Here is a 22,000-nt window from a genome sequence, read left to right as displayed (position 1 = left end):
AGTCACGTATAAATCCTAAAAAAAAATTAAAAAGAGAATAATTGCCAAAAACAATTATTTTTGGAGCAATATTAACCATCTATAAAATCAGAAGAATATTTAACTATAGTCCATGATAAATGTGTGGTATGGTTGTTTCATTCAAAAAGGTTTATATAGGAATTTGTCAATGACAAATTTAAATTTTCGAAAAATATCTAGATTTTTTTTTGGATTTTGTTAAGAAAATAAGATAATATAAAAAACACACATAATTTTAAGTTTTTTGAAGATTTATTTTAAGTTATCTTTGATTTTAAATGTACCCTAAGTTTTACGTATTTTTATTTTGTTTGTTTCATTTTTTTTTTTTTTTTAATAGTACATGAACACTGAAACATTAATCAAAGGAAATTTAATTTGTCGTTGGTTTTTCTTTGTTTTGTTTTTTTTTTTTTTATATTTTTATTTAATTTTAATTTTGTTTAAAGAAACTTTGAATGTATCACCCTCAATTTTTTACCCTGTTCACAAGTTTTTTTTTAAGTATAGTAACTATTGTATGATAAATTATATATAATATATAAATATATTACATACCTTAAAATAAATATTAATTTAAACCAATCAACTATCGGTTAAAATTTAAATATCTGATTGTTGTTAAATTTTTCGTCTCCGTAATCTTAGGTGTTTTAGTAAAACTCAAAAATATTTTAAAAGTCCTAGGAGGAAGTGCTCCATTTCTTTAATATTAACTAAATTGTTTGTTTTTTTTTTTTTTTTCTTTTTTTACTTGAATACATAAATAAATATTTTCCCTTAGTATTTTCATTAAAAAACATTTATATTACTTATACATAAATTATTTACAAAATTTTACTTATTGTTGAGTATATTATTATATTTCTCAGAGCAATATCTTCTTATTAGATATTTGTGTATGTGATTCTCGAAAAAAAAAACCGTAACAAATTAAAAACATAACGCGGAATAAAAAAAGGATGTATTCAGATTTCATTATTTATTTTATAGTTAATATTTTCTGTAAATTTTAGAGGAACTAATTAAAATTTTCTTAATTACAATTTGTTCTAATAAAATATAAATAATATATATTTCACTACACTTCATTTACATAGATGGCAAATATTTAAAAATGATAAGATATTAATATCCATTAAATACTTTCGATCGCTTTTTTATTTGCTTATAACTATACGTATATCTCGAATTAGGTACTATGTACATTATCAAAACATTTCACATTGTTATACATTTATATTGTCAAATAATTCCTTTTCAAATAAAAATAATATATATAAGAAATAAAGTTTTATGTATTTGTATACATTTCTTCATTTTATTTACTTTTGTTAATGAAGTTTTTGAAAAGGTATGCACAATTTACTTTGTTTATTTATGTTTATTAATTTTGTATACTTTCGTTGATTTTTTTGTTGCTATTAATGTATTAGTTTCATTCAATAAAAAATAAGGAACGTGTGTTAAATATACTATAGAGGCTCTCTATTCTAACGAATCCTTATTATTACTTTTTTTTTTAGTTTATATGATTCGCTAAAAATGGCCTTAATTTCTTTGGAAGAATTTCTTATAAGAAACAAAAAAGAACAATCTAAAAAAAAAAAATAAAATAAAACAGTTTTTACGAATTTGATTCTGATATGCATTCTAATATGCCTACATCTACGTAGAATTCTGTTAAATAAGAGACTTGGGTAATTCTAGTATGGCTCTCTTTGTGGCACAACAAAGCAGAGCACCTATCGCAGCTTCAAGATACTAACACTTATTTTAGTGAGAAATCTCTCATGACGTGTTGCAATCATACAAAAATAACATAAAATCAAGTATGTTCAGACATAAATCCTTGTTATCCAAAACTCTGCTGAAAATGGCTGAGCTAAGTTGTTCGAATTTAAGTACTTTTAATTTTCGTGATATGTTTATAAGTAAAATAATTCCAGCTGGAAAAATTAATCAAACGTGACATGATGCAGAATGCTAAAAACTTGGATATCACAATTCTAACTGATTGCTGTCAATTATCGTAAAACCATACACGTCTCCTACCCCCAACTTTGTCGTCTAAACCTCAGTTCAACGCTTGGACATACTTTCCACAGCCACCGAAAGCAGCTTTATAGAATTTTGTTTATAAAAACATATTATTTTTATTGTTGCAGAAAATATTTACTTAAACAATAAAAATGGTAGTTTGAAATAAAAGAATAAAGAAACAATACAAAATTTGAGTTGTTGTTGTTTTGCTTGTTCTTGACGAATTAAACCAAACATTTAAACTCAGTTTAGTTTAGTTTTAGTTGAACTCAGGTTTAAATCTTACTGTGAAACTGGGGGTTAGTCACATACAAATACAAAGTTTTAGTGGAAGCAACTTTTTTCATTGCTTGCGCACATCAAGGCATTTAAGGACAGATGAACATTAGTTTCAAATGATGTTTAAAAATAGATCACACTCGTGTATGTGGTTAAAGAAAAAATGTCTGTTCAAAAAGTACGGAATAAATTGATGAGCATTATTAGTGCCATGAATATTAGCGGTTGTAAGGTTTAAGGTCAACAATTAAAAAAAAAAAAGTAAATTTAAAGTTTTGGCAAAAAAAAATATATTTTGTGTTCCTAAGAACAGATTAAAAAACCATCTTCCTTTAATCAGAGCTCGACATCGAAGGGATCATAACGCTCCCGTGAATCTGCTTCATACAAGTGGTTTCTAGGGTCCTAAATACTATTTTTTTAAAGAAAAAATCTAGAAATTTTTTATAAAATTTTCGATTGGTCAGTACCTACAGACTTAAAGAAGAATTTATACAGGAAAACAATTGATATCGCTGATGTCTATAGAGATCAGTGATTGATATGGATCCCTTTTATGTAAATAAAAGAATCAATTTCCTTTTGTTTGTGTGTATCTACATTTCTACAGCTCAACCCATTAGAGTAGGGAGCTCTAAACTGCTTCAGCATTTTATCGATATAGCTTATACATTCAATGGACTCTGGTATTGCACGAGATACTTTGATTCGCGATGTAAAAAAATGTAATTTGTAACGTGAACTCTTTTTTATAAAAATGTTTTAATCTTGCTCTGTTGTTAGAATCTTGCTATATTTAATACTTATTTTACAACAAGTATGTACATAAAACTTTGAACAGAAAAATAAGTCGAAAAAATAATATGATTTAAAAAACGGCTGTTTCTTCGTCTCAGCAAACTATTATTTTTTAATAATCGTCACCAATATTATTCTATCTACTAACTAATAACATAAGAACAAATAAATTTATTTATTCTAATTAATAGTTAAATTTAAGTCAACAGTAAATACAAAAAAGAGAGTGGTTGCAGTGCACATTTTCACCTATTTGTGTGATGGAAAATGGAAGGATAGAAACAATGACTTATATATTGAACTAGAAAAAAATAAATATATAAAAAAGTAATTTAGGTACGTGAATAAACGTATCAAAAAGTTTCCACTGCAGATAGCTTTTCTTATCGACATTATTTTATTCATATGAAAAACATTCTTTTAGAGTTCTGTAAATTACAATTACCGAGCGTAGAGTTACCCATTTTCATCATTGCTAGAATTATGAACTTTTAGGGGTCCATTTATAAACAGGATTTCTCAAAAGTAATGGTCCAAACGGGATGCAAGAACATCATGAGGGTTTCGGAATTTGGTAACTTGCTCATCCCGAAGCTTTACGGTTCTCGAATCAATGCAGTCTTTGTGAAATTTAGAAAAACTCCTATTTTGAATCAGCATTTTCCTACATACATATGAATTGACACCCGAAAAAATATAGGGTTTAAAATTGATTTGTTATTCTGAAAACTTGCCCTGTTTACCAAAGTTGATCTTTGAACGAACAAAAAATACTTACTCATTACTTTTTTTTCTACAAAACCTTGTTTTGTTGAATTCGAACTTTATTAGTTAAATTTTATAGTTTACGTACTTATTTGAAAATTGTACATGAAAAACGACGATGCCAAATATTAATCAATGTTTAAATGAACAAATTGTAAAAATAAAAAACAATTATAACACGGCATGCAAAATACATGGGTCAAAGTAGGAGTTTGAAATTTCACAAAAACTGCAAAAACTATCAAAGATAGGAAAAAACAAGTCACTGAATTCTGAGAGCCCATGCGATAGTCTTGAACCTATGCTTTTGGAACGCCCTGTGTACTATAACAAGCTTTATTTAGAAACCAAATATTTTTTTTTTCATGGGCGCTCATATCTTTGAAAAAAAAATTCTATTTATGACAGCTGAATCGGTTTTAAACTCATTGAACGGGGAGGCAAGAAGTCTCTCAACGCTTTAAGTTTGTGTGAATTGCAATACATTTCAACATGAAACATCCATTGTCAAAAACAAATTCAAATAATAAAAAAAATAAGCAAATGCTTATAAACTAAACTTTAACGATGTATTTATGTGTAATTATTAGAACCTTAGGAACCATTAAACCAGTGCAACCTTTGCGTGCTTTAAATTTGTTTTCTTATACATTTTATCGTTTGTTTTGCTTATTTGTTTCATACTAATAGACGGATAAAAGTTATTCGTTAACGCTACACAATGAGATAGAACTTAGTTTGGTATTCAGTATTGTTTTGTTTATGCAAACAAGTTTATCCCAATTAATGAATGTAGGTAGGTACACATAAGTATATCTTACTATACCATACAAAAAAAACTTTTGACGAAAGATCGAAAAATCTATATATTAAATATTTACAAAATATACCTACATTTTTTTTAATTTAAATGTAGTTTCAATATCCGCCATATCCAATATCGGGTTTGATTCGATCGAACATGGATGGATGGTTTGTTAGATAGCTAGCTGGTGTAGAGTGACTTGGATGATGGCCAGTTTGGCTTGCATAGCCGGATGTGTTTGGATATGCGTAAGGATAATTCGGGCTAGGCATATGCAATGTAGGTGGCGGAGGGGGTCCAACTGAACTGTACGCTCCATAGCCGGCATGTTGAGCATACGGGTGATGATATATGGGACTAACGGCCATATGAGGATCAATATACATGGGGCTACCAGGCGCAGATGAAGTGATATGATGTGGAGAAGAAGCGGCTGCAGCCATCAGGTTGCTGTGATATGAATTAGATGGATAATTATTGGATGTAAGGCTTGAAACAGAAAAGTTGCTTGTTATGCTATTGTAGTTATTTAAACTGTTATTAGTAGAGGATGGACATGTATTTGCCGTAGAAAATGTAGGATCTGGATAATGATGGGGTGAAAGAATAGAACTATTAGGAGGTGGTGCGACTGCTGCTGCTGATGGCGATGAAGAGGTGGATGAATTTAGATTTGAATACGATGGTATATAAATGCACCCTAATCCACCAGAGTTCGAACTTCCTGCACCGCTTCCTCCTGAAGATGCCGAAGGGAAATCTTCATTTGAGTCCGATTTGATTCCCACAACGGCACTGTTTATAGAATTATTTGTATTATCATTCTCCGATATTGTGGGTATTTGATCGACTAATGATTCTAATCCTGATAAGCTTTTCGATGTAACATCAGATATTTGCATATTTCTTTGTTGTGTTTGTGCATTTTGTACAGGCTGTGGAGTGCTATTATTGCTGTTGGACGTATTTGGACGAGTGGAGGCAATGTAATTTATGCTTTCATTATCATTATTTGTATTTGATCCTCCTCCTCCTCCTCCAACAGATTCACCTGGTGAATTACACATGTTATTGCTGGAGAGATAAGATTGATTAGAGCCTGGATTCTGGTAGATATTGTGGTAGTTTTGAGTTTGGTGTACTGACACACCGCCACCGCTCTGATGTTGGTCCCCAGAATTCGGTGTTGGGCTAGTAAAACGAAGGTCATGTGCGCTGTGTTCATCATTTGGTATACTATCAGGACGATCATAATCAACTACACCACTTATAGCTGGTGAGGAAGCTGGTTGTGATTCAGTTAGATGGTCCGATGAGATGGCGGCTGATATTTCTGTAGACAAGTCTGAATGTGATGAACCATAGTGTGGCGATTTAGATGACTGTTGAGGATTATGATTTGGAGATTGCATATAAATTATGGAGGGTATATGAAGCTGGTGCTGTAGATTCTGTTGAATATTATGACTGTGCTGGTGCGCTTGTAGATGGTGGGAATTTGCGAGTTGTTGTTGCTGCTGGTGGTGGTATACCTGTCCCGTTCCGTTGTTTCCCAAATTCGAAGCATTATTCGAGTTTGTATTATTTCCGGTTGGTGGGGTATTAGAAGCATTCATGCCCATTGGACAATAGGAACTAACAGTGTTCGGCGAATGCATTGGAGAGGTGAACAGTCTTTGATTCTGCAATGGTTGTTGCTGTTGTTGTTGGTGTTGTTGTTGCTGCTGATGTTGAGAAATTGATTGACTATTATAATGACTGTTGTTATTTATAGATAAGATCTGATGGTTTCCTAAACCACTGGGACTATTGCGATGCAAACAGAGATCAGATTTATTAACAACGTTATGAACACTGGAATTGCTGTTATCCATTGAATTGTTATTGTTTGTTGGTAGTTGTCCATTACTGTTGCAATTATTATTATGTGTGGCTATATTCGTTCCATGGCTGACATTAACTCCAATATCAGATTTGATCTTTTTCGGTCGACCTCTCTTTTTCTTTGGTATTTCACCGTTTTCACCCATTAGTGTTAAATTAAGTATGTTATTGTTGTTATTATTATTGTTAAGTAACGAGTTTGTATTGCGTACTTTTTGGGACACAGGCCCTTCTTCTCCATCGACGCCCTTGATCTTTTTGGGTCTTCCACGTTTTTTCTTTTCCGGTTGCTGCTGCTGAACAGACTGGTCTATATTACACGGCATATGCATAATGCTACTACAAATATTTGTTGCATTCGGCCTATTCATATTTGATGGGATAACCATACCACAACCGATGCCATTATCACTATTACCAACTATCGAATCCATTTGAGATGGTTTATGCATGATATTTTTACTTTTAAGATTTGTACTCACATCCGGCATACTAATTCGCTCTGGAGTACTACTGTTGCTATTGTTGTAGCCTAAGTTTTGATTTTCATTATTTAAGCAGTCAGGAGACAAAAACGTTGAAACGCCTGCACCAATTAATGGTGACGGTGGGTTTCCTCCTCCAACAGATTCAGACTCACAGCACTGTTTAGATTTTTGATCGTTGAAAACACACTCAATATCATCTATGTGTGGTATTAGCCCATTCAAATAGTCTCGAAATTTTTTTAGAGCTGAATAAAATGGTACTTTATCAGCCGCCCGGGGAAGTTGAGCACATCGAGCTGAGGATGATGGCATAACCCACATGTACTAAAATAACAAAGAAATACAAAAATTATTTTGTCCTTAAAAATCCTAAATCAAATCAAATTTTCTTACCGTATCTGTTCCTTCGACACATTCTTGCTGGCGACCAAAATTAAAATCTTTTTTTCCCGAAAAAACTTCAAATATTAACTTTCCATTGAAAACTGCAATTTTCGGTCGAAAACGTTTTAATTTGTCCAACAAAATTCGACTGCCTTCTTTAATTTCTTTTCTTGTCAAATCTGCCGAACCTTTTGTGGCCCTCTCCACCATATTGGTGAATCCTATTCCGAACTTAAGCAGCTTAAAATCTTCCTCGGCTGTCATTTGTTCATGAGTTAAACCAGATAAATAAAGGCATTTCCAAAAGTGATTTCCTGGTCCCGCGTAATGGTGACCTTTGTAAGCAGCAAACAATCCAGGATTGATTCCAATCTGTTTTTTCGTACATATAATGTCGACACACAAAACAAAAAAAAAAACAATATTTATATGTCAATTAATTAATTTGTGATGGTTATCTAAATGTTCTAAATTATGAAATTACACTCACGATAATTATGTCTAAATTATCTGCTAAATGGTCAGGTAAAGTTCTTTTAGAAACCTCCTCTTCGGGCATGCCATTGAATCGGTCATGCTTTTTTCGTTCTTTTGGCAAGATAGGTTTAAGTATTCCATCGACCATGGTTCTATTCAAGGGAATCAAACATCTTCACAACTAACTTACAATTATACATTATTAAAACTTCTTACCTCACAGATGACGCTGCTTCTTCAGAACATTTTTTCTTGCGTCCGCGTTTTTTTGGTACTGCAATATTATTATTAACACATACGCTGTTTGGAGACGATATGTCTGCCGCGTCAACATGCGCTTGCGGAGCTTGCATTCTCGCATCAAGTATATGTTGTTGATTAACTATGTTCATTGACACTTGATTATTATCTTCCATAAGAAGTCTTGTCGATTCTGAAGGACTTTCAAAATTTTGCTGGCGCATTACTATTGACAAGCCATTGCTAGACGAAGGTGATGACATCATACGCATACTTGAGTTAATTTCATCGTCTATGAAATTATATGGATCCGGATCTGGATGGCGCGTGGCAGAAGTTGATATATCTTCACATTTGGGCGGGATCAAATTGGATGAATGAATTTGGTGTTGAGGAGTCATTGAATGTTGAGAAGATGTGTGCGAATTGGGTGTAAGGACATCACCAGCACTTGTTTCATAGCCATCATCTTGGCTTTCATGTTTAACCGTCGGTGAGAGCCTGTAATATTAAAATAAAATCAACATACAAGTTCATAAGAACATGAACAAAAATAAAACAAAATGCACGACTAGGGTCAGACGTACATACTTGCTCTTGGGGTAAAAGCAACTCTAATGTTAAAGCTTTTTACTGAACAAAATTAGAGAAAATTTAAAATTAGTTATTTTTAAGGAATTTCATAAGTAATGTAGAAAAAAAAAAAAAGTTTTTAATTTATTAAACCACGTTTTAAATGATCTTTTAGACAAAACAGAGTGTGTCATTTGATTTCATAATATATACGTTTTTAATTTAAAAAATGTAAGAACAAGATGCTTTTTCAAAAAAATATTTATACATATATACTTACAATTTAAATCTATTGTTTGGATTTTCTTGCAAATCATCAATCATAAGATCATCAATGCACGTCATGGATGTGTTCTTTGGCTGATGATGGGGCGATTGTGGATGGGGATGTTGCGGTAGTTGCGTGAGTTGATGCATTCGATGTTGTTGGTCATAGTGCTGTTGATATGTTCGAATATGATGTGGTTGTTGCATTGCCTGTTGATCTTGATGATGCATATATGCCATTAATTCTGAATGATGGTGTTGTTGAAGATGTTGCTGATGATGATGTTGCTGCTGATGATGTTGCTGCTGGTGATGGTGGTGCATCAAATGCTGCTGTTCTTGATGGTGTAGATAAAGTTGTTGCCCATGTTGATGCTGCAAAATATTATGTTGATTGTGATTAAGATGATGTTGTTGTTGTTGTTGGTGGTGGTGTTGCTGTTGTTGTTGCTGTTGTTGTTGCTGTTGTTGTTGTTGTTGCTGTTGTTGCTGTTGTTGTTGTTGCTGTTGTTGCTGTTGTTGTTGTTGCTGCTGCTGTTGTTGTTGTTGATAATGATGGTGATCTATTTGATTCATCATTTCCAAATTTTCAGGAACATGTTGCAATTTATAATCTTCAACAACATTTGTATCCATCGAATTTTGTTGAGACATTTGTTGATCGCGAATATTTCTTTGAGATAATTCATCGACGTTGAGATCATTACGATGGCATTCCTGAAATTGATTAGCATGCGAGTATTGGTTATGTTTATCATCCCTATTGGCTGCATTTTCACTCTGTTGTTGTTGCTGTTCTTCTTCTTCGGTTTGTTGATTTATTTGTTGTTGTTGTTGGATTCGCTGACGTACAAAATCGATCTGCTGATTATGTGGATGCGGTTCCTCGCCGATTTGTTCCTCTATGCCATCCATCCTCTCATCTTCACATATCCTATTTTCTGATTGTTGTTGCTGTTGCAACAATCTGTCCATTTCGTTTTCTATTTGGGGGCTATTTGATGCATTTTCTTTAAGCGTTGTTATATTATCATTGTTATTATTCGAATGGCTATCATTATTATGATGAATAACTAAATTTTCAGCTTCTAAATCATTCATATCACTTAAATTACTGGGAACACAACCATTGATTTCTCTGATATTGTTAGATGCGTTTATCGAGGAAGGAATTTCATTGTTTTGGATGTGACTGTTTTCAGGCAATGTTTGTTGTTGTTCATGTTGCAAGAATGTTTCTTGAAAGAGTAGTGCTGAAGCTTGACTAGAAGAAGACTCATTATTATCTGCACAAGCATTAAAATTATTAACTTCTAAAGAAGCCGGAGGAGAGGAGGAAGAAGATATTACTTTGGCTTGGCTTTTATGTTCTTTTAATTCAAATGATACTGGGGAAAATGATGCACTTGTAGATGCAGTTGTAGGCAAACAGTCGTAGACTGATTGAGATGTTTTATCATCCAAATTAGCCATAACTTTTATTTCGTCGAGATTTTCACTTATTTTGGGTGTTATCGCAGAATTGTCTTCATTTTTCGAGATGTCTTCATCCATAGGAACAATTTGTTCTTGTTTATTTTCTATTTCTACTTCTTCCTTTTTTACCACTTCAGTGTCAGCCTTAGAATTTTCATTCATGTTAATAGGCTGTGACTTTTCTTCAACTTGATGACATTTTAAATTTTGATCATGTCCGATTAAAGCGTTTGATGCTAAATTGACCAAAGTCGATACATCTGATAATGATGAAACTGACGGTGATGGCAGGTGATCACCATTACAAGTTGATGTTGTATCTTTGGTCGACATTTTCGTTGTATCTTCGTCTGCTTCTCCCATTGTATTTAACACTGACTCAGTTGATAACAAGGACGTATTTATTGAGCTTGTTGTTGTTGATCCAAAAGGTGTTGCATTATCTCCAAATAATGTTGCTACTTGCATTTTGGAACCTGTTTCCTCAACGAACTCAGATTAATGGGTGTTATTATTGAGTATATCAACTTTTTTTGTATACTATTGTTAAAATATTAAATTAACAATTTGTAATTCTCTGTAACTACTCATTTTAGTTTTTTTCATAGTTTTAAGAACAAGTAAACGATTATAGATGACGAAATACTTGAACACGTTGGCCATTTTTGTAGTAAACTTATTTCTTGTGTTTCCCATATTTGACTTCTATTTTGTCTTATACGATATTTTTTATAAGGAACATGTTTCCAATTTGTTTTTAGTGTTGTTTAGTGTTTTTTTTATCACTTTGTGAGTTTAAAAAGATTTCCTCTGAAAGAAAGAAATGGAAACAAAAAATTTATATAATAATAAAGCTTACTGCGGTGTAATAGGTACAAAAAAAAATTCGTTTAAAAAAAAAAAATAAAATCAAATCTGAAATCAAATTTCCCCGCAAAACAAGTATGCAGTTTTGATTGATATATTAAGATGCATTTTTAGAAAAGAAAAAAATTCAAAATCGTTAGACCGGTTTTTTAAAAAACTAATTTTTTAGAAAAAAAGTTTTAAAATAAAATTGATACACCATTTTGTAGAAATCACTAATCAACATCTAAAAACAAAATTTCAAAAAAATTCAATGTTCCGTTTTCGAAAGTTTGATTTTTCAAAAAAAAATTTTCAAAATTGTTTTTTAAATCCAAAAACTATTTTTTTAGAGATTTTATTTTTGGTTTATGTTTAAGTAAACCAAAAAATTACTTTTTGATGTGGAAATATACTATGAGTAAAGCGTCACGTTTTGGTCTCATTTTGGTTGCCCTACCATGTATGCAAATGAAACTAGAGAGAAAAAAAAACTGTGCAACCTATTAGTTTCCTCACAGAATTATGTTTGTTTTATCGTTTCCTGAATAATATTAGAAATGTCGCTTAATACATTCTTACAGATAGGTATCGATACAAATAAAAAAAACATAACAACAAATGTCCTTATTGTACCTACAACTGAAAACAAAACTATATTCCAAACTCTCGTGCATTGCTTTTTTTCGCACGAGATTCGATTTTATACATTGTATTTTTCATCTATGAAGCTATACAGAAACGGAACAGAACAGACGCAAAAGAAAAGAAAAAAGAAAACAGCACGTGCACAGAAAACCGTCGCACGAGTTTACTACGAATTCGTCCTACAAATTCATCCAAGACAATGTGGATGGATAATGCAAAATTCTTGTAGGCAAGGCATATAGTTCCTTGGAGTTGTGTTTGATGAATTTATTTGACATCAACAGAAAATGTGCACAGCGAGATTTCAGCGATTGATGAACGAATTGTGAAAGAACAATTAGGAAGAAATAATATGATTGTAGGCTGTGTGATGCATGTTTTATGGGTTTAATTGTGCATATTTGTGCGTGTCATTAATATATTAGACATTGTTCGATGAGGGATTCTATTCCCTGAAGAGACGCCACTGTTAAATGCATACATATATGTGTTTCTATGTACATACAAATGATTTGGATGTATTAATCTGATCAAAGTCCTCATCCAAAAAACGCAGGTACGCAAATTGATAAAACTTAACTTTTTGTCAGGGTTCCGCAAATTTTTGCCAGAAGTGTAGATGAAAAACACGCTGGTCATTAAGACCATGTTTATTCAAGTGAAAATTAAGCCTGATGAGTTTTGTGAGACAGCAGTTAACTTTAGTTCGTATCCGTAGTGTAATTAAACACAAAGAGAGGTCTAGCATCCATACAAACCCAAAAAAGTGTTCAAGTGCCTTTTTCTTTATTAAATAGTCGATTTTAACTATTAAAATAGTTCTATGTGACTATTTAAATAGTCAATAATGACTATTTAATAGTCAATAATGACTTTTAAAAATAGTTATACCGGTTTTAACTATTAAAATAGTTACTTTTACTCTGAGTCAATTATTAAATAGTCAATAATGACTATTTAAAATAGTTATACCAGGTTTAACTATTAAAATAGTTACTTTTGCTCTGAGTGTAGTTATTTTTATTATGGCTTTTACACAGATGACACTAAGACCCTTACAACCCTTCATTTAAACCTTAGTAAAAATGTGCTATTCAAAATCACCGTATCTTTTTTAGAGAGACAACTGTTCCTTGAATTTCTTATAAAATCAATTTGTTTTTATAAAAAGTTTACTTTTATAACTTGACAGGTTACATTTTTAACCTGTTAATTTTTGATTGTTGGTAATGGAAATTTAAAGAATGTATGTCTGCCATGATATTTCCAGTTTGTACTTTTGCTTTAAAGCCTTCCCAAGCGCAATACAACAAATGTTTCTGTTAAATTTGGCATAATTTTAGATTGTTTTTATTAAAAACAGTAATTTTACTTGTTATTATTACAAAAATGTAGGTAGGTAGGTAGGATAATTTAGACATTGAAAAATAGTAACGGATTCTATTTTATTAATGAAATTTACTGCCCCTAAAAATTTCCTATCAAACACTGAGAACTTTTTTCATTTTCATTAAAAATTGCGATGTTACTGCCTTAAGGCTCTTACGGCTAGAATCTATCGGCGACGGCGGGCGCCCCAGTCATAGAAAGAAAAATTCACAAGTAAGTTTTTATTTACAAAATAATAATAGAAAGTTTGATTTTTCATTATTTAATTTACCTACGAGTCAGACATGTAAAACCAAAAAAAAAAAAATAAAGGGATTTCTTAGAAAAAAATAGTTTTTTTTTCGAAAACAAAAAAAAACATTTTCGCATCCGGTTTTCTAATTTTGCTCAAAAACCAAAACAAAAATATTTTGGATCAAAATCAAAATTTTGATATTTTTTTAAAATTTTGATTAAGTTTTTAAAAAACAATATCAAAAACAAAATTTTAGAGGTTTTTTAAAAACATAATGCACGTTATTGTAGGTGTAACTGTTGATTTTTAATAATTTTTTTCCCAATATAAGTCAATTCCTTAGAAAATTGATCCTCCTGGTTAAACGAGGGGAACTTACGATTTTTTTCTTTTCCGACCCAGCTCGACAGAACAAATTGCCCTAGAACATTTTTGAAAGAAGATTTCAAGCATCGTTGACGTTTCCATGAAAGAAAGGAAACTTCTTCCCATTTATTTTTTTGTTTTGTTTTATATTTGACCGTTGACTGCGTTAACAAGTCACACAGACAATAAAACCGAAGAACTAAAATCTCTATGTCCTACTAATCATCCCTTTTTAAATAATAGAAATATACGACATGCATCCTTTTAAAACGAATTTTGTTTCGTATAATATACACAAATTTTTAGGTAGGTGGGTTGGTGCAAAACATGCCTGAAGCATGATATTATCTTTTTTTAACATTTTATTTTTGTATCGCTCCTACACACTCAAAGAGTAGAAAAGTGTTAGATACATAGGTACGCATATGCACATTCAAATTATTTAATCGCAACTACAAATTCGTAAATTACAAATTATGTAAAACAAGACATGTATTTAAAGAAATCAGATATTAAAGATCGAATTAAATAAAAATACAAAAAAACTAATGATGGTTGAGATAGGTGGTAAGCAGTTTGCTCCTATTACATCCGCAAATGAATGGGTGCGCATTCCAACAAATTATTGTTTGTTTTAAATACATAAACATATTATAAGCTATCGCAAACAACACACGTTTAAAAATTTAAGAATCTTGAAAATCAGATAGTTCTTATTGCAGAAAAGAAAATAAATAAATTAGAACAACGGTTGTAATATGCATACTAAAGTAATACATATTTATGTACATATATACAATATACATACTCATGATGTGTTAGTATTTTTTTTGACCGTGTATCGTATTTTGATATATAAATAAATATGTACAAAAACAAAAACAAATAGGTAATGATCAGCTTGTAAAATTAGCACACTGAAGTCATGGATGGACGGATAAACGAGCTACCGCTGGGATTGTGACGTATCTCAGCTAGCATTTGTTTGGGAACACAACGCCGACGTCCGACCACACCATCGCAAAGTGTTTTTCACGAATTTCCACATCAAAAATCATTTGCATGGCCAATTCATTACGAAAATTGCTAAAATTTGGCACACTGAAGGATATTAGTATGGAAAATACGAAAAGCCTGCCAACTTTTTTATATTTCAAATTGCGACCACAATAAGCATTTGTATAGTAATAATAATAATAATTTGTGGCACAACACTCCATGAAGGCGCAAAACCTAGTGACTAGTTTGTTTGCAAGAATGGAAGGGACCTACAATTTACCATCAAGTCCGAACGGCTTAACAGAGATGCACTTTTTCGTGGCAAATGATAGGGTGATTTCATAAACGTATGCGTGTTCATAAAGTAAGATTTGCTATCGTACTTACTTATGGGGTTTTCCATGGGTAATTCAGATTTAGATCAAAAAATTTCGCGGCACATGGAACACGATTAAAATTGATATTATTTTATTACTTATATATAATGCATTAAAAAGTTACACTGAAAAAAATTTTCGGGTTAAATAAAAAAAAAATTAAATAACTTTTTTTTGTTTTTCAATTTAATTTAATACATTTTACTAATTTAAATAGGTAAAAAAAAAAACAAATTACTTTATTTTGTCTTTCAATTTAATTTAATACATAAATAAAATAAAATTTGAAAATAAGGAGTTTTTTTAAACAACAAAGGAGAAAATGACTAAAAATACCTGAAGACTAAAAAACCACATTAAAGAAAGTGTGACAAGATGGGGAAATTTTTTTTATGTGCATGTACAGTTAAATATATACCTACAGAAAAATGTTTGCCCGATCGTACCCGAAGCTATAACAAAACACCTATTTTTCTACCGAAAATTACATACACTTTCACGTTTTTCTATGCACTCTTGTCATTTCAATTTTTAATACTTTTTCAATAAAATATATAGAGATTTCTGTATTAACATAAAAAACATATCTTGACCTTGAACATCTATTAGAAATTTTTCACAATTATCACAAATTGCAATAAAAAAAAACAAACAGCAGTGTTATTGATTAGAAAACAAAATAAGCTTTTGTGGCGTGAGCTTATAAAATCGACTAGATTTAAACTATAAGATCTTGAAGATTAGGGAGTCAACAGTTATTATTTGAAACCGGTTTTTGTTAGCATAGGTATTGAGGAATGCGAAAAGCAAAAATTAACGAGTCCAGTGCGATTTTTTTTTTTCACTTACTGACTAGAAAAATATCATCATGTGAATAGTTGGCAACCATGCTGGATGCAGGACTTTTCGATATGGTGCAGCTACCAAAATTATCCACCAAATATTTAAATATTAAAACTTTTTTTGATTTTATTTTTTACATGAAATCACAAATGTGCTGAAGAACATTTTGTCCTGTTACTTGTAAATGAATTTAGAACTATTTTGTATTAAGAAAATAGTAAATAATAGTACATATCTTAGCCGCCGGGTACAAAGGGGTTAAGTCACAAAATTTCACTTTTCGGGTTTGGATGAAATAAGAATAAGATCTTTTTGCTCTTTTTTTTAATATCAAAAACATAAATTTAGAGCAACTCTTTCCTATAAAAATAAGAGGATAAATGCTTAAAAATGCATCGATTTTCATACATTAACTAAACTTCAATCTCATTTTCTGGCAAACTATCATTTATGTATGACTTAACATCTTTGTACCCAGCGGCAAAGATATTATGGTAACATTTAAATAATTTGTAACATACAAATTAGACTTTCAGTTTCGTATGTTTCCAATCTGAGAATTTGTTGTGCTTTAGTTTTGGCCAGCACTGTATGTGCTAATAAATTAGACTACTAATCAGTGTTGCCGAATCTCATGATTTATCATAATTCTCATGATTTTTGACTCCCATCTCATGATCTCACGAATTCATTGATGATCTCATGATTTTTCAAATTTCCCTTAGAAAAGAATAAGAAAAACAATAAATTTAATATTAAACTAATCCAAAGATAAATCTACGGACTAGATTTTTTTTTGGGATCTCATGATACAAATCATGATAAGTCTTTTTTTGAATCGGCAACACTGCTACTAATTTGAAACACCCTCATTGTTTTAAAATGTTAGTTTTTTCTTAATATGAATACAAAATATTGAAAATTTTTTACCAAACACGAGTAAGAATTTATCCACGAAAAGAAAAAAAGTACCAAAAATCCAAAATATAGCCCTACTTAGTTTGGAAATTTAATTAATAACAGTGAGGAAATGGTATTATTTTCCATAAATGTTATATGTTTAGCAGGTTTTAGATACAATTTTTTTTTTTTTTTTTTTTCTTCAACGACGTATCGGGGATGTTTATCCTCTTTTTCGGGTTTTTATTTAATTTTTTTTTTAATTAAATTGGTTATAAATTAACATAACAAAATACTTACATAATATCAAAATAGAGTTCTTACTTAAATACATATTTGATTATTTTTGAAATAGTTCTCCGTGGCGCGATGGTAAGTACGATGGACTAAGGCGCCAGAAAAGTTTGAAAATTTTCATTAGCTACTCAAAACAAAAATATAAAATCGGTTGTATCCGATTTTTGCGATACCAAAATTTGCTAATGGTAAAGAGCAAGTAAAAAATCTTAATATTATAGAAAAGTGGAATTTCATTTATATACTGTTTTTCATTCTGGGGGTGACATCATAGTTGCCGCCCCGGGTGCCATCCATGAACGCGACGCCACTGCATACAATATAAACAATTGAAAACAAAATAATGCATCTTAGCAATTTTATTAGCGGTTCAAACACAAATTTTTTTTTTGGTGCCGACACTAAAATATACTTTTATTTAGGTTTTTGATATGTCGAAATCGAATCTGGAGTCAGCTCCTGTTTTTGAAATATTACCGTTAGAAAATTAAAAAAAATTGTTTTTTGACTAATTTTGAGATTAAGATTATTAAGATTTTCCCCACATGAACCAAAATATACTTTTCTGAATGTTTTCGGTGTGCGAACTCGAATCCGAAGTCAAATATATCCTATCACCTCCCGTTTTTGAAATATTACCGTTAGAAAATGAAAAAAAGTTTTAAAGTTTTGTTTTTATGTCGTTATACATTTAAGTAAATAAAATTAAATTAAAATAAACTTTTGTTAAAAAATATAAAATTGCTTATGATGCAATGATTCAGTCTAAAGAGGGGTCCCCAAAAATATTTGGATAAGGGCTAGCTACGCCACTGGTTCTATAAAACAAAATACAGTTTTAATGTTTGTTAAGTTTGGTTCCTATGTCGTTATACATTAAATTAAATAAAATTCAATTAAATTAAAATTAAATTAAAATAATCCAGTCTAGAGAGGGGCCCCCAAAAATATTTGAATTAAGGGTCCCAAAGGGCTAGCTACGCCACTGGTTCTATAAAACAAAATACTGTTTAAATGCTCTCGTTCGTGTTCAATATTCATATACTATTACTATTAATATTTATTTTCTTTGTTTGCAATTATAATATATTATCAAAAGTTAAGTTTCTGTCAATGTTTTTGTCATTTTAGCATTCAATAAATTAATCTACATTTTTTTTGTTTTTTCTTTATTTTGAAATTAATATTTTACAAATACTATTATTTTTCATAAATTCGGGATGTGAAACTTTCCTTGCTAAAAAAAAAACAAAGAAAACCGAAAGCAACACAATCTCGTATATGGCGTGAAAGAGGTCAAAGGTGCATATCAACTGCAATTGTGCAGTATTAAAATCATTCTAGGTACACTCTAGGCATAGAAGAGAATTAGTGATAGTGTCGTAGCATGTAGCATGTAGGTGGGGCCTTCATTGCCCGGTTTCGTTCGGTTTAATAAATTGTAGTATATTGTGTTTTGAAAATCACAATCGTTGTTTTTGTTAATGTTATTTATTTCAAGGCACCAAACATATTTAAAGACATTTTACTTTAAAATACACACATACAAAAATATCAAATACACACAACAAGAGAATAGATGCACAAGAAAACGTACACATTTCAATTTTGGTCCGTCCGAGCCAGAGCCAGAGCAGAGCACAGAGCAGAGCCACAGCTATTTACAGTACACATCTTTGAAAGACGTTTGTGTTTATAAATCTACTCATTGGTATTTTTTGTCAGTATTGCATACAGTACACAGGAAGAATGAGATTCAACAAACATTAATAAATAAATACAAGCAAATTATTTTATTTTTTTAGAGGGCAAATTATACTTTTTCACTTAATAAAATGTTGTTAAAAAATTAAAAACAATAACTTCCGTTTTGGCCAACAATCTGCATTTATTCCAATTCCAATCAGATAAAGAAGAAAATTATATAAAAAAAAAAAGCTGATGTAGCTACGTACATCGATGCAAACACGAATTCTGGAATTGGAATGTATACAAGTCTCGGAGAAGAAATTCGTAGCTTTGGGTATTTATATCTGAAAACTAAAACATATGTAGTGTAAGGGGATTTCAAGCACAACATTTGCACATGCATGTCGTTGGGATTAGATACCTCATATGGTTTTTTTTCTGGGGACTAGGGAGAGGTTGAGAATCTCGATAGTACGTACGTATATCCGGAAATCGAATCTCTTCGCAAAAGATAGTTTATATACAAATTTAAGAAAAATTAGGTAGAAGTAAAAGGTCAAATAAAAAGAAGAAAAAAAATTAATGAGAACATCGCGCGGATTTCTATCCGGATTGCATTTACAATTTCACACTTAAATTTATTATAAAACCATTATTTGGATTTAAATGAGTGTTGACGACGAATATATTTTTTTATTTTGAACATACCTGTTCACTTATTTTGTCAAAAAAAAAAAAAAATGTCTGTACGTCATATTTTATCTTTCGAGGAATATACACAAAATGAAAACAGCCCGTTTAGGCAATACTATACTCATACGCAATAAAATGTATATATTTTTATTTTTTTTTTGAAATATTATTACCTAATATGTACTCTTTGTTTTTTTTTTGTTATATATTGTTATTATTTAGTTTTGAACCGTAATTATTTTGGATAGTTTATAAAATTTCGTTTGCCGCACGGACTTTTTCACAGTCTCACACACAACGAATCAATTTCAATGCGTTAACTGACTAAGCTTACTTTTTTTTTTTATTTTAAATTTGTTGGTGTAGTGGGAGACAAAAAAAAAAAGAGTATTATAAGATTAAATATCTAAAAACATCGCGTTCAAAGATTGTTCATACAACTAGACTAGAGACTTGAAATGCCAATACATGCACATACGGAGAATATTTATCGTGATGGAGTGAGGAGTAAAGCAAAAATTAGGAAAACAAGTGAGAAAAATATATAATCATCAACGGACAGGTTATTAAAATCGAAGCTCAGAAGTGCGTTCTTTTATTGAGCTTGTTTCTACTTGTGTCTCATTGGTCAATCTGCACTAAACATTTTTTCTAATGCTAATTACAACAAAAAAGCTTTTTTCAGTAAAGCCTGGTACGCTGCTCGCGCTAAACAAGATATCGATAATTTGTATGGGATCCATTTTAGCTCAGATAAAATTTTTCGATAGTTTGTATGGGAGCTAAAATTTAGCGCGAGCGAGTTGTCCATGAACCAGGTATCGTTAATGCCCAGCCCAGTGAAGGTGGCCTTAATTCTGCTTCTACACGAAGACGCAAAGTTCAAGACGCACAAGGGAGAACGAAAGTTCAAAAAAAGGGAAGGAAGATTTTCTACCCTGTCAGTCTAAGGGCCAGTTGTACAAACGTGGTTCAGCCTCGGATCAAGCCTGGTACGCTGCTCGCGCTAAATTTTAGCTCCCATACAAATTATCGAAAATTTTTAGCCGAGATAAAATGGATCCCATACAAGTTATCGATAACTTGTATGGGAATTTTATCTCAGCTAAATTTTAGCGCGAGCAGCGTACCAGGCTTCAGGAATTTAACCCACCGATTTCGGCGGATTAGCTGAGGGTCAACTTCGGTTCAAGCATGGATGTGGCTATTTTTACATATGTGGACCTTGCATCAGTGCTAAACCGGAACCTTACCACCGATTTCAGAAGATAAAAGTTGCTAAACCACCGATTAAATATTTGTACAACTGGCCCTAATTGTATATATATTTCCATAGTACTATCATGAAGTGAAACTATCTCAGGAACTCTGGTGGTAACTTTAAAAATCAGAATTTGTATGAAATAAATACACTGAGCACCACCTCAAAATAGTGGTGACTTGAACTAATACTTAATTCGACTTCATGATAGTACTGTAGAAATATAAATACTATGGTGAGTCTCCGGTCGAACGTTTTGTGTGTTTCTACACGAAGACCCAAAGTTTAAGATGCATATAAGAGCAAGGGAGAAAGAAAGTTCGATAAAAAGGATGTTTTTCTACCCTGTGAGTTTCTGGTCGAAAATTTTGAGACTCATTTTCACGTTTCTCTTTGATCTAGTTTGATAAAAGTTTTCCGCCCTCATTAAACATTTTAATTAAAAAAAAATAGATTATTTCTTAACAAGAGAAAATTCTAAACAAAAGCCTGGTACGCTGCTCGCGCTAAATTTTAGCTCCCATACAAATTATCGAAAAATTTTATCTGAGCTAAAATGGATCCCAAACAAATTATCGATAACTTGTATGAGAATTTTATCTCAGCTAAAATTTAGCGCGAGCAGCGTACCAGGCTAAAACAGATAAGAAACATGATTTATTTTTCTTTGTTGTTGTTTTTTGTTATTTTTATTTGTTATTTGGATTCATATTTACTGCGTTTTCATCTAGGATCGGAAGTTCGAGTTGGTTTGTGGTCGGATTCTCGACCTAGTTTGCTTGTCTGCTTCTACACGAAGACGCAAGGCGCAGAAATTATTTTCGAATTTCCTTTTGATATTCTCTTCGGTGCATCGCGGGCTTCTACACGAAGTATATTTTATAAGACTCAATTTGACAGCAATTTTTTTTTTTTTGTTTTATTTTGTTCTCGTTTTCGTATGTATTTTTATTAAAA

General features: G+C 31.3%; 1 protein-coding gene and 1 long non-coding RNA gene across 3 annotated transcripts; one reads left to right on the top strand and one right to left on the bottom strand.

Moving 5' to 3' along the window:
• Positions 1–977: 977 nt before the first annotated feature.
• LOC129920638 (uncharacterized) lies at positions 978–20,209 on the bottom strand. 2 transcript variants are annotated; one of them, XM_056002079.1, is made up of 6 exons: positions 19,798–20,209; positions 9,038–11,310; positions 8,161–8,685; positions 7,958–8,096; positions 7,477–7,839; positions 978–7,407 (listed from the first exon to the last, which is right to left on the bottom strand). In XM_056002079.1, the coding sequence occupies exons 2-6, from the start codon at positions 10,966–10,968 to the stop codon at positions 4,825–4,827; spliced, it is 5,541 nt and encodes a 1,846-aa protein (XP_055858054.1). In that variant the 5' UTR covers positions 10,969–11,310; positions 19,798–20,209; the 3' UTR covers positions 978–4,824. The 2 variants fall into 2 exon arrangements, with proteins under 2 accessions (XP_055858054.1, XP_055858053.1); XM_056002078.1 differs by having other exon boundaries at positions 19,956–20,209.
• On the top strand, positions 18,441–19,352 carry LOC129920640 (uncharacterized). The gene is made up of 2 exons (XR_008773281.1): positions 18,441–18,841; positions 18,902–19,352. It is a non-coding gene; the product is annotated as an uncharacterized LOC129920640 (long non-coding RNA).
• Positions 20,210–22,000: the final 1,791 nt, after the last annotated feature.

Source organism: Episyrphus balteatus, chromosome X (genome assembly GCF_945859705.1).
Source record: "Episyrphus balteatus chromosome X, idEpiBalt1.1, whole genome shotgun sequence".
NCBI classification, from domain to species: Eukaryota; Metazoa; Arthropoda; class Insecta; order Diptera; family Syrphidae; genus Episyrphus; species Episyrphus balteatus.
The sequence above is the reverse complement of the archived record's forward strand: the minus strand, read 5'-3'. Positions and strand labels throughout refer to the sequence as shown.